The sequence below is a fragment of the Mesitornis unicolor genome, unplaced genomic scaffold (assembly GCF_000695765.1).
Source record: "Mesitornis unicolor isolate BGI_N332 unplaced genomic scaffold, ASM69576v1 scaffold5427, whole genome shotgun sequence".
Lineage (NCBI taxonomy): Eukaryota > Metazoa > Chordata > Aves > Mesitornithiformes > Mesitornithidae > Mesitornis > Mesitornis unicolor.
The window spans coordinates 9,783-22,066 of NW_010196971.1; the positions used below are offsets into that span (position 1 = coordinate 9,783).

General features: G+C 40.5%; 1 protein-coding gene across 1 annotated transcript in view; it reads left to right on the top strand.

Annotated features, from left to right (window-relative positions):
- MARCH3 (membrane-associated ring finger (C3HC4) 3, E3 ubiquitin protein ligase) overlaps positions 1-12,284 on the top strand; it is a 42,660-nt gene that overhangs the window by 9,011 nt on the left and 21,365 nt on the right. The window contains 1 exon segment of the mRNA XM_010188645.1: positions 11,949-12,263. Within this exon segment, the coding sequence (XP_010186947.1) occupies positions 11,949-12,263 (315 nt within the window).

The following is a 12,284-nucleotide window of genomic DNA, read 5'->3' on the forward strand; positions in this document are numbered from 1 at the left end:
CAGAATGTTTTCTTTATTTTTTTTTTAATTTAAACAATATCTGTGGAAGACTAATTTCCTCGTTGGTAAGCATCAAAAGCTCAACTACTGCCAACTAAAGAACTACAGGATAAAATAATACAAAGTAAATCTCTTTAGTGAAGGCGAAAGGCTTGTTAGATGGCACCTCTGAAAACACATGGGGTGATCACACAGTCTTAGAATAAGAGAAAGCATATATTTTACGTATTTATATGTTTTGTTCAGGATATGCTTTGCAAAGCATCACATACAAGCCAAGTTTCATGTATTTACAAAGTTTCATCAGCTGATTCATTGCTGAATAAAACATCAGAAGACTGAATGTACCCAAGGAGTTTGCAGTCTCATCATAGTACTGACGAACACAGTATCTAATGAAGAGGAGGTAGAAACCTACCCTTCCTTCAGCTTGAGCTTCCATTGTACTTAATGTACAGAGGCTTCAATACAGAGTACCAGAGGATGCTTTTATTAATGCAGGTATCTTGCATAGAGCACTACTGAAAGGCTTCGCAGGGTAAGATGTCTGGGATGCATTCACACAGGAAGGAGAGATGTGCTCCATATAGGAAGTAAATGTTAGTATTAAATATTTATGCAGATGAAGACTAAGAAAAAAAATATAAAGGTATCAGAATGGTTTCAGGTTAAATTACAATGCATCAAAAAAGAGGTATTCAGGGTAAGATAATAGTCTTTGTTTATTTCAAAACTGAAATCTTAAAGAGAAGCTCCATTGAGCTTCTAATGAAGTTTTTATTAGCAAGTGTAAGAGTAACATAGTCAATATTGCTAAACTCTAGAATTGAAATGTAAAGCTAAGAAAAAGAAAAATATTCTAAATTTTCTACTTATTTTAATTTGAAAGTGTTTTTTAGTATATTTTTTAAACTGTCATACATTCAACTGTTTTTCTGTCAATGGTGAGGACTATAAATATTATGTTTTTAATGAGATCATATTTGAGTGCAGTCTTGAGTACAAGAGCTGGAAGAATAAAATTTAATAAAAGTGGGCAAATAATTGACTCAGCAACAGTAAACAAAATTAGCATTTGAGTTAAGCTATCTGTAGAAATACTGTGACCATGTTTCTCCAAGTATTCTCCTTTAATAATTAAAAACTTTTTGCTGTTTATTGCTGACTGTGTTTGTCCTGCAGTTTTCAGACTCTTGCCTCTGCCACCAACCAGCGCTGCCTGTGTACTCTGGTCTCTTGCAAGCCCTTGCACAGAGAAGCTGCTCGGTCATAGTCCTGCTCAGGATCCATGCGGCCTAGACCACTGTGAGCCATGTAAAACCACAGGGTTTATAAGCTGCTCCTGTTTGTCAAAGAGTTCATTTACACAAGCTTTACACAAACAGGAATTCATTACTAAATCCCACGCATGGAGTGAGCAATATTTACACCATTTGCAGTTTAAGCAAGTAATATTTAGCTCGACCCTACTTGGTCAGGAGCAGTCAGTTTAATTCAACTGCTGTTTAGCTGTGTGAGTAGAAGATGAAGCACAGTTATGGATTTATTATGTGGCACAGGGCTATAATCCATGTGATGTTAGCAGCCCTCCTTTTAGCTTTGCAGTGGAAATGATGAGAGCTATTTTTGAGTGTTCCTTGGGGAAAACATGGCCTTGGGAGTACATAAATCTTGAACTTTGAGCATTTTCCCCTGTGCTTCATCCTACAGCTGCTGAACAGTAACTTTGAGTCCCACGTGAAGCTGAAGGAGGTCAGTAGTAACATTTTTCTCAAATGCAGCACATTTGGATCAGGTCTGACTTGACTTCTTAAGACTTCATACCTGGCAGAGACTGGTCCTCACACTGTCTTCGTCCTCGCTATCTGCTGAAAAAGTAGTTAGCTGTAAAAAATCAGCGAGTAGTAGAGGTAATTTCTGTTACATTTCTTGGATGTGCTTAGCTAGGCCACTGTGTGCAGATGTAGTGTGAGTCCTAGAGAGTATGAAGAGATATGCTGTGTGGAAGGAGTATCCTGCATTCTTGGATTATGCTTTTTCTGATGAAACAAGCGCCAGAAATGAAGGATCTAAACAGAACAGAGGTCAAATGGAGTCCAGAGGCACTGACTGATCCAATTAAAACTGCTGCTGCTGGAAATTGCGAAAGACAGATTTTCTGATGAAATCCTAGATACTTGCAGAGAAAGGGATTTCTGAAATTTTTACAGTTCCTTTGCGAAAGGAAATGCAATATCAGTAATACGTATTGTGCAAAAAAAGATTGCTTCTCTTCAGTACTTGGTGATCTTTAGAGATGAATCTTGGCTTTAAAGGACTGACATAGAGCTCCTTGTCCTTTGGCCTTTGTTGAAGAGAAATTAAATTCTCTCTCTTACAGGTTTTAGGCCAAGAAGTAAACATGCATGTCTGACATTTGGTTACAAAATCTGCTTGTCTCATCTGAATAAAGTGACCTAGTTTAGGAAAATTAAAGAGAATCTAGAACTTACTTTCCAGTGTGGAAACGAGCTTCCAGGCTTCTTAACTTGTGAGCTTTCAGTATTTAAGTCGATATTGATTCTGTCACTACATGGTGTCTAAGTGTGAAAACAGCTGCAGTTTAAGCCCTGTCCTAGAATGACACAACGTGTAACTAAATCACTTGGAAACAGTGATTCAGGACATTGCCATCTCCACACCCCCCTGGGGGAAGCCACCCTTTAGGTTAATTCTGGGCCAGACCTCAGGAGCTGTATTTATTAGTTAAGCCATGTTGTTTCTGTGGAAAGCCAGACTTCCTAGTTTGTACCCACTAATCAAAAGAAAAGGAGAAAAGCACCGTCGCAGCTCTTAGTGTAATTCTGGCAGTAATCATAATTCTGCAGTCTTAGACTTGGTCTTTTAATAAAGATAACTTTGGGTTTCTGCTGGAGGGGTAATGCATGAACCTGTGGGCTCAGCCTGCAGAGGGTTGGTGCAGGGTCAGCACTGCTCCCTAGGTACAGCTACCACCAGGCTGGCAGAAGGGACAGAAGGTGCCTGGAGGAAGCTTTGTCCTATTGGCCTCCAAAATTTGTCATTAAGCAGGATCAGAATAAGCAGAAGGTTTGTGGACAGGAGTGGGGAAAAAATGGAGGGCCAGTGTGAAGAGGTCATGGCAATAAAAAAGAAGGGAATTAGGGATATGTTAGGGTGAACACATTCCTTGGTTTGCAGGGATTCAGCTTGAATGTAGTCACCCAAAAACAGGTACAGGTAGGCCTTAGCCTCCAGCTCCAAGTACTCTTAGCTTTCTCAGTTAAGAAAGCCTAGTAAAAAGATTTTTATAGTGGCAAGCAGCATACAGGAAGTTGGGGAAAGAAACTGGAAAATAATTATTTTTACTCCTCTGCTCAAGATTGTTAGCGAAGCTACTGCATCCTTCCTCACTGAGGATGCTTATGCTGGAGCAGTGTGTTAGTACCCTCTTCCAGAGTAATCTTTACCACTCACGTGTCTGTCCTCCTTCCCTAATCCATCAGGCACAATGCACAGGCAGAGAACGTCACCCAGCGTGGGGAAGACACTGTATGTCCCTACTGCAGAGAGCTGGGTGCTCAGGGGACCGTTAGACCAGAAGAACCCATGTTAGCTGATGGCATCTGGTTGTGAAGCCACAGTGGCCAGTTGTGTGGGCTGTGGCACCTGGAACAGAGTTACAAGGAGGACCGGGTAGGCAGAGAGAAAGACAGACTTAGCGGAGCTTGTGCTTGTGTGTATGGGTTTGCGGCTCACTCCTGGTGGCTGTTCAGGGAGCCTGACTCTCAATACCAACCCCTTACGAGGAATTTACATATGCAAAATTGTCAGCATATACAGAAACGAGCATTTCCCAGGTTATGCTTAGTAAGGGTGCAAGTAAGCGCATTGGGCATTTTATTAATGCCTAAGTTCTGCCAGCTTCTACAGACACAGGAAACCCATTCATGAAAAGGGCAGTTGTGGAAATACTGTTTTTCTGTAACCTGCTTTGCTCCAGAGAGCCTGGAAGAAGCTTGTTCAGCTCAGGAGAGAAAATGTTGGCAACACCATTCAGTATGCTGAATCCTAACTTCCTCCTGTTTGTCTAGTAATCCAAAATGTCTTCTAAGAAGAACGAGACAGACAGGTCATGCATTCCAACTCCTCTGAGGAAAGACATTTTCACTAGGTAAGACTAATACTAGAAAATAAAATTTATGTTTTTCTTTGTACTTTGAAAACAACCATCATTACTGTTTCCAGATCAGTTATAAACTCTACCTGTATCTTGTCTTTTATTATTAATGCAAGACAAAAATGCCACCAACATTAAGTCCTTATGATATGTATTATGTGACATCTTCCATTTTGACAACCAACAAACGAAGAAAAATCTAAGCAAAAGATTTAAATTAGTGGTTGTGCAGACATATAAAGCAATTCATTAAAGCCCACAGTGCCAAGAAGGTATAGTCCATTGCTCTCATGAAAAGCAGTTCAAGGTTCAGTACATAACAAAAACCCAGCTGATTTATTGGTGAGCAGTGATTTTTCAAATACATGGGAAGACCCTTAAGGACTATCCTGAACTGCTTTGTGCTACTGCCTCAAACTACCACTCAGTTCTTTGATGTGTTTGTTTATAAAATTACAGTTTACATGCAGCCTACCGCATAGTAGTTTTTAAGAGGCCCTGGAGCTTCTTGCAGTCAGACCAGCTGAGCAGAAAATGCTATCTGCAGCATGAAAAATTAATTTACTGTAAAGTTTACTGTCCTTCTCAACTGGTAAACAAGTATTACATCTTCCTCTTGCAGCATTCAGTTGTCTCTCATAGGTCCCTGGGAGGGGTGGTTGTGGTGTTTTAGTTGTTACGAACTGAGTGCTGTTGACCAGCTTGTATGGATTCTCAACAGAAATGTTCACCAACATCCTTCTCCTGTTGTCATGTCCAGAGCTGCTGTGCACTGCTGCTGGTTTCCCTTTGCCTTTCTCATTGATGGCTTGATGACAGTGAGTGCTTTGCACCTCTGCGGTGAACAGCTTAGACAGCTTCTTCTGTGTCCTCCTGTATACTAAGCTACGTATGACTATCAGATGTAGGAGTTATTTCATCTTCTCAAGCCATTTTTTACTCTGGAGGACTTAAGGGTCTTATATGCAGCTCCTGTGGAGTAAAGAGAGCAGATGTACCAGTTGTTCTGATCCTTGTGTCTATTAAGTCTGTAAGAGAGCTGGCATTTCCCACGGTGAGTTCTGAGCTTAGCTGCTGTAGTCTTACTTCAAAGAATAGCCTTGCTACACACACAGGTTTGTGCAACAGGACTGGAACAGAGTCCAGAGGAAAAAGTAAGAGTAGCTGATGAGCTGAGGTTTTGGGGAGGCAATGCAGAAGGGATGGGGCATGGCCAGATGCACACAGAGGACAGGAGCAACAAGTCAGGAGCCTGATGCTGACTGCCCTTTAGGTATTTCCCATGGTGCAAGGTTCCCAAGCTGTAATTATCAGCTGACAGTTACCTGCTGATTTCTAAGAAACATATAGAAAGACGTAAGTATCTATCTACCAAGTTGTGGAACAGCATCTAGGGCTAGAACTGGAACAGCCAGTTACTGCATTAGTTTCTTTAGTCAGCAGCCTCAGTGGGACTGAAATCAGGAAGGCATCTGTGCTGCTGTGTGGTGGACCGTGGAGGGAAGAGTCAAGAAACAGTTAAAACAATTCCAGCAATGAATGTATTCGAAATGACACAGAGAAAACTCCTTCATGAGTGTCAAGAATTACTAAAATAAGAGTTTCAGATGCCTCAAGGTGTCCTCCTCTTTCAGAAAGGTTCTGGCCATTCTATCTTCACAGTACCCTGTATCATTTCTTAATAGGTAAAAAAAAATTAGGAAGTTTCACAGTACTCTCAAGTTGAGAATTTTGGTTCTTCTTTTGGATTTTTCAGTGGAAAGATGAATCTGAGAGACAAAGCAGCAAGCGATCCAGTAACTGCACTGCCTGTTTCAGTTTCCGGAGCATCTTAGTGTAGCTGCAGTGGATTGGGGCTTAGTCACACTAGCTTAAACACCTAAGTATTTAGCTTCTCACAGGTGTTTACCAGCCAGTCCTGACTGCTGTCCTGCTGTAACTAAACCTCTAGTAGTAATTTAATTAAAGGAGATGTCTTTTGGGCATAGTGGTTATCTCTATAGGGATCATGCAAAGTCAGGATACCTGGAAGATGGACATGTTCTGTACTTGGAAACTACTGAAAAAATACTGTGTTAAGAAGCAGGTTGACAGAAGAATATTGTCTAAACCTCACTGAGGGAAAGATGAGTTCCTGTTCTTCATTTCAAAAAAACAATACATCATATACACTCTAATACTTTTGATAGATTTGAAGTCAGTGATGAACACCTTTTTCACACAGCCTCTGATAACTGTATTGCAGAAAACTTTTGAAACCAGTAATTTGTTCATTACTTAGAATGCAACAATTTTCATTCTGAGTAATGAACTAGGATTGATAGAGGTAAAGGTGGAAGACATTTCTTCACAGGATGCACCATTCTTCTGGACTGCAGTACGATGCAGAATTACATCTCTGCTCCAAATCTGCTGATCTGCCCTGAAGTGAAAATCTTTCCATGAACACAGATTGCTAGGGGCCAAACTGCTAAGAGCAATCTGTGCAAATTGGGTTGGTTTTCACCTGCAGAATCTGTTGAGGAGACTGAGGCAGTTGTGGGCCCATGTAGGAGACATGGCCCTGTGTCACACAATGTGAGTATGTGTCTTGGTTTCACTCCTGACCTTCAGGACAACTAGTTTGCTGTTTAATACAGGATTGTAATTTTAATCTTGAACTCTGAGCTGTGGATAGAGTGGAAAGAGAAATACTATTCTGACTTGTGAAACTACATAAATAGGGAACAAAAAATACATCTCTGAAAGCTGTTTGTTTTTCTTTTAAATGCTGGCTGTGGGTTTTTTAATGCAGTATTTTTGGGAAAATGTCTCCAGATGGGAAGGTACTGGTTTTTCATGCAAGTTTTTAAGTCTTGCAGCTATTTGATGCCTGCTTGAGTTGCATTTCTTGATACTAATAGGGTGACTCATGCAAACATGGAGTAAGAATGGTGAATGGATTTCCAAGTTTGAAACTGCATGACTGTGAGAGATGCAATATATGTTATTCTTAGCAAAGATGCTGAAAAAAAGGAAAGGTGAGCAATTCACACAGTCTCTTCATGAATATGTTTAACTTCTGCAACCTGCTGTTTGAAGTGTAAGATCTTTTTGTCTCATACAAATCTAAGCCACTTGCAGCTTCAGCGTAAAAGCGTTACTGCGTAGAAGAAGTCTGCTATGATAATTTAACTCATCAGAATGATAATGCTTTATGGGTTTAAGAAATGAAGTCACTTCTTACACAGTAAAAGATAGTGCAGCAAGGATTCCAGTCATAGGTGCTTATTGTAAATGCAGATGCTTTCTTCTTTAAATTATTTTTCAGGCAATAATGCAAGCTTTTAACGTCTCATATTTGAGTGTAATTCAGTAGGAGTGCCTTGCTCACTGACATTTGAGTATCGTGGTTTCTGTTGATACAGAAGTTATAAATGTCTTAAAAAGAGCATAAGCATGAGAAAGAAGATATGCTATAAATACCTTGCAGCATATAAAGAAATGTTTGTTGAGCTCAGTGGGGACGTACTGTTAGCGATAATCAGCAGTGGACTAAGCCCAGAAGTAGCTTGTCTCTGAAACAAAGGTTGCAAGTATTTGGTGGCATTTGTTTGTGAGGCTAAACCACTTTTCTAAAATATTTTATTTCATTCATATAATGTCAAGAAAAAAAATACTTCCACATACCTCTTAATAACAACTGAAGCCCTAGAAAGCAATCTGGACTTTGGAATGATTTTAAAAATTAGACAGGGGGGAGAGGTCAGGAGGAGGCAAGATAATCAGATGATGTTGACATACACTTTAACACTGGGGTTAGCAGCCAGCAGTTCAGGAGAGTGAAAAAGAGTTTAAGTTATCCCTAACATTTGCTAGAATAGCATCCTATTAGTTATTATGGGGCAAAGAGGGTATCTTGCACTTGAATCTTTGACCCAGCTCCAGTGTGACCTCAGATAATTATATGCTTGAGTGCACTGCATCTCATTCCCTTCTATAGGGTCTTGCTTCACAGTGCCAGGTAGGTTTAATTTACTCAGTGTATGTATAGTGCCTGCACTTTCTTTGAGGAAATAGCATAAATAACCACAAACTACTGTGATCATCTTCATCTGTAACTGTGTAAACTGAACAAGGGATTAGACATGTTATTATGAGGCTTGTCCTTTTCATGCCTGTAAAACAAAGTGCTGAATGCAAAAGTAACAGGAACATATGTGAGACTTCTAGTGCTCGCTGAGGGGTATTTATTCTATAACCCAGTGAATGAAGCATAAGGAATAAATCACAACTAGGACACTCTAATCAGCAACTAATAGAATTCTGTTCTACCATGTCCTCCCCCTAGGAAGACCTGTACTGACCTCTTTCCAGCCAGGAATTTGAAAGTTCTGAGGACACAGAACAGCTCTGAGAATTTAACAGCTTTCTCCTCCCTCTCCCCCATTTATAGTACAAAGAAAATACATGGAATATCTTTACTTTGATGCCTATAAACTCACATATATATGTATACATATACACATATATATATTTAAAATGGCATATATGTAACACACTGAAAAAGAATGTCTTCTTATCTCAGAATTTTTCGGTTTGTGATCATTAAACAGCCCTGAAAATTGGATTATATAGCTAATTAAAGTAATTGCACAAGAAATTGAAGAGAAGGAGTATAACAAGAACTATACAGCTTATCAGTGGAAGATAGTGCTGAAATTGAAGCATAACTCTAAGAGACAATTAAACTTTGCCACCTCCCATCAGGAGATCTCATGTCATGGAGATGTTAGAGTCCGGTACTGAAGGCAAAGCAGAAAAACTAGAACAGGGACAAGATCTGGTTTAAATATTACAGTAGTAAGGTAGTTAAAATAGATTTTGGATAGACAGGAGATGTGCAAGATGCATGTAGGTGTACTAACACAGAAATGAAAAAAAAAGAGCTGGTTATTAAATTTCTTCAAACATACATCCATCGTGCCAAATTTAGCCACTTTTTTCTGAATTCTCTGGCATATGAAATAAATGTTGATATTCTGACTTCCCCATTTAATATTGCATCTCTCCCTAAATGTCATTGAAACACTTCTTTCTGCTTTTGTTTTTCATTTTTCCTCTTCTGTTAAGATATTTATGGCAGATTTCTACCTCTTTAATTCTGACAGAACATAATACATGCAGATAGGTAAATACTGTCTTTCTGTTTTTGTGGATATTAAGACTTAAAATTCCTTAATGTCGGTTTTGACTTCAGATTTGCTTAGGATCTCTGTGCTTCTCACGACAATCTTCATTATTTACCACAGTGTTCAGTATTAAAGCACATAGTATGTATTCTATAATTGTATTACTTTCATGCACATACATTGATTTTGTGTGAAAATTATTCTTAAAAAAATCAGGAAAATACGCTGTCACTTCCAATTTTCTCTAAAAAAAATCGTTAGGTAGGAAGGAGCTACATGTATGTGCTATGCCAAAGTGGGATATCAGTGCAGTACTGTACACAGAAATTCAAATTAACATCATTACTAGGATATAGCTGCATTGTTTCTGGTGTGCTTTAAAGCTTTGCATTTAGTTGCATCTGATCCGTCAGCAAATGCTCTAAACTCGTCAAGTGGCTGATGGATGTGTTTGTAAAGGCTTGGCTTGTCAGTTTATATGCAACGATAAACCTACTGTTGCACTTAATGAGCTCAATGAAGCAGCCAGAAAAAAAATCTATAATCCTGTAGCATGGGTTTGTAAGCATGGTACTGCCTAGGCTTTTTAAGTTTAATGAAGCAGCTACTCAGCTGCTGAATATTCTTGTCAAACAGTCTCAGCATGGATATTAAAATTAAAATGTTGTTGATACCATCATCTCCTTGGAGAAGCTGTGGCTCTTACTCTCTTAAAAAGTCTGCATCTTTTATGTGTTAATGGTTTTGAAATCAGCTATTTGCCTTATTTTCATTGTAGATGAGGGCCAGAGTCAGATTTCCTTCCCCATTCTTTGAACACAGTATCCCCTGTAAGCTGTCTCATCAGCCTCCAGCATGCTCTTTGGGGTATACATGGTCTGAAAATAGCTGAAATAGTACTGTAAAACAAACACTTAGCCACACATTTTCCTGTTGTAGGTGCCGTCTGAAGAATGTAAGTCCCTGTGTGAAAACTTGCATGGTACAAGTGTACACAGTACAAGGTCCAGCACCCTCATCACATCCTCACATGATACAGATTCTTACTGCCAAAGACATCCATTCAGGACACTTCAGAATGTTAGCACTGCCGTTTACTCAAATCCGTTAAGATCAAATTACAAGATTTTTTTTGAAGCCCAGATAAATACTTCTGTTTAAAAGAGAGGATTGATGTTTAATTTTTAAAGATGCTATTTCCTGCTGCGGTACTGGTACCATACAAGCAACCGTGGTGTCCAGTGCAGAATGCTTTTTTGAGGGTTAAATGCAGTGTACCTGACTATCACTGTAGCAACCCATAGAATTTACATGCGTCTGTAGCCAAATGTCTCAAAGCATGCCAGGAAGTCTTTCTCACTTTTTGCAGGGAGATTAATCCACCCTATGTGTGTGCTGTTGGTGACCGACCTGAAGAGCAAGCCTGCAGGCACATATCCCGGTGACCCCTGCAGCCACTTCTCACCAATGATGTGTGGAAACAAACTCTACAACTCACTGAGAGTTATAAAACAGATATGTTTATTTGGTGCCGAGGTGCAAGGTGATCATTCACAGAGCTTGCACACCTCAACAGGCAGTGATAAGATATTTATCCAGGTTTTACATACATATGTATTAACTGGGCAGGTTTATTACAATTAGAAGGGAACTTATGATAATAAATTCACAATTAGTTCCAAGAATTCATCATCATAAGTTCCCTCCTACTTGCACGTGCATAGTATGGTCTCGGGGGTCCTCTGATAGTCTTTGAGGAGGAAAGCCTGAGGTCTTTATCAGAGTGACTTTTTCACCTTTGGCCGAAAATGCTACAAGTCAGCAACTTCAGATCTGGTCGGAACTAGTCTTTCCTCCGACTGTAGTTCTTGCAAACAATGTAGCTCCTGTTTTTCTGGGCCTCAGTTCTCTCATTTTGCTACAAACAGTTACATGCTTCCTTAGCTAAAATAACTGCCTATCTCTTGGATTCCTTGTGTTTAGTTAGATATTACTCAACTAAAGATTAGTAAATTTCATCTACTGAGCCTTTTATTTGATTAAAAATTAATAAACTTCTATTTCATTAAAGATTAATAAAAACCTCTATAGGTTATTAATTAAATCCCTGGTATCACCAACAAGCACACCCAGCAAGGAGCATTGCACAAAGGTATCAGCAATTTATGTTCCCTGTCTCTGTTACTAGCATAACCCTTGCTTTCCAACTAACCACGGCTGAAAGCATTGCACAAAATACACTCTTAAGTGATGGGAGAAAGAGCAAAGCAAAGAAAGACACGAGCAAGCTGTGATTTCTGCCTCACCTTGTAGCATAAATTATTACTGCACGCAGGCTGTTACTAACCAGGTCGGTGTGACAAAAGACCTGTACAGGATTATTTGCGGGGGATTGGTGATGGAAGGCACTTGGCAGTAGTGAGTGTTTTCATAGGGGATTTGGAGCTGATCGGCCACTTTCTCCTCCATACATAACTTTCCCAGTTGGTGGACAGGGGCAGCCTTAAGTTTAACAGCACACAAGGTGAAGATTGCGTCTTCCGTTGCGGGGGGGAGAGACAAAAATGTTCACTCTTCTCATGTATCACTTGTGACTCCAGGAGTCTGCAGAGGAAAGAAAGGAGCGCGGAGGACACTGGCTCGCCGTGTCCGAGGCGTGCGGGCTGCGTTCCTGCTGCACGACGCTGACTGCCAGCGTCCTCTGCCGAGCGCCTTTCGAGGGCTGGGGCGGGGAGGGGGATGTGTTTTCTCACGCCGGGTATCGATCGGAGCGGCGAAGCTGCAGACAGGGAGGGCCGTGCCCCTACCCCCGCCCTACCGTCCTGTCCTCCTTCCTCCCTAGATGGGGCCCCGCCGCCATGAGGACGAGCCGCTGCAGTCACCTGCCGGGAGTCCCGCCAGCCCCCGACGGCAAGGCCGGGCCCGATGGCAGAGGG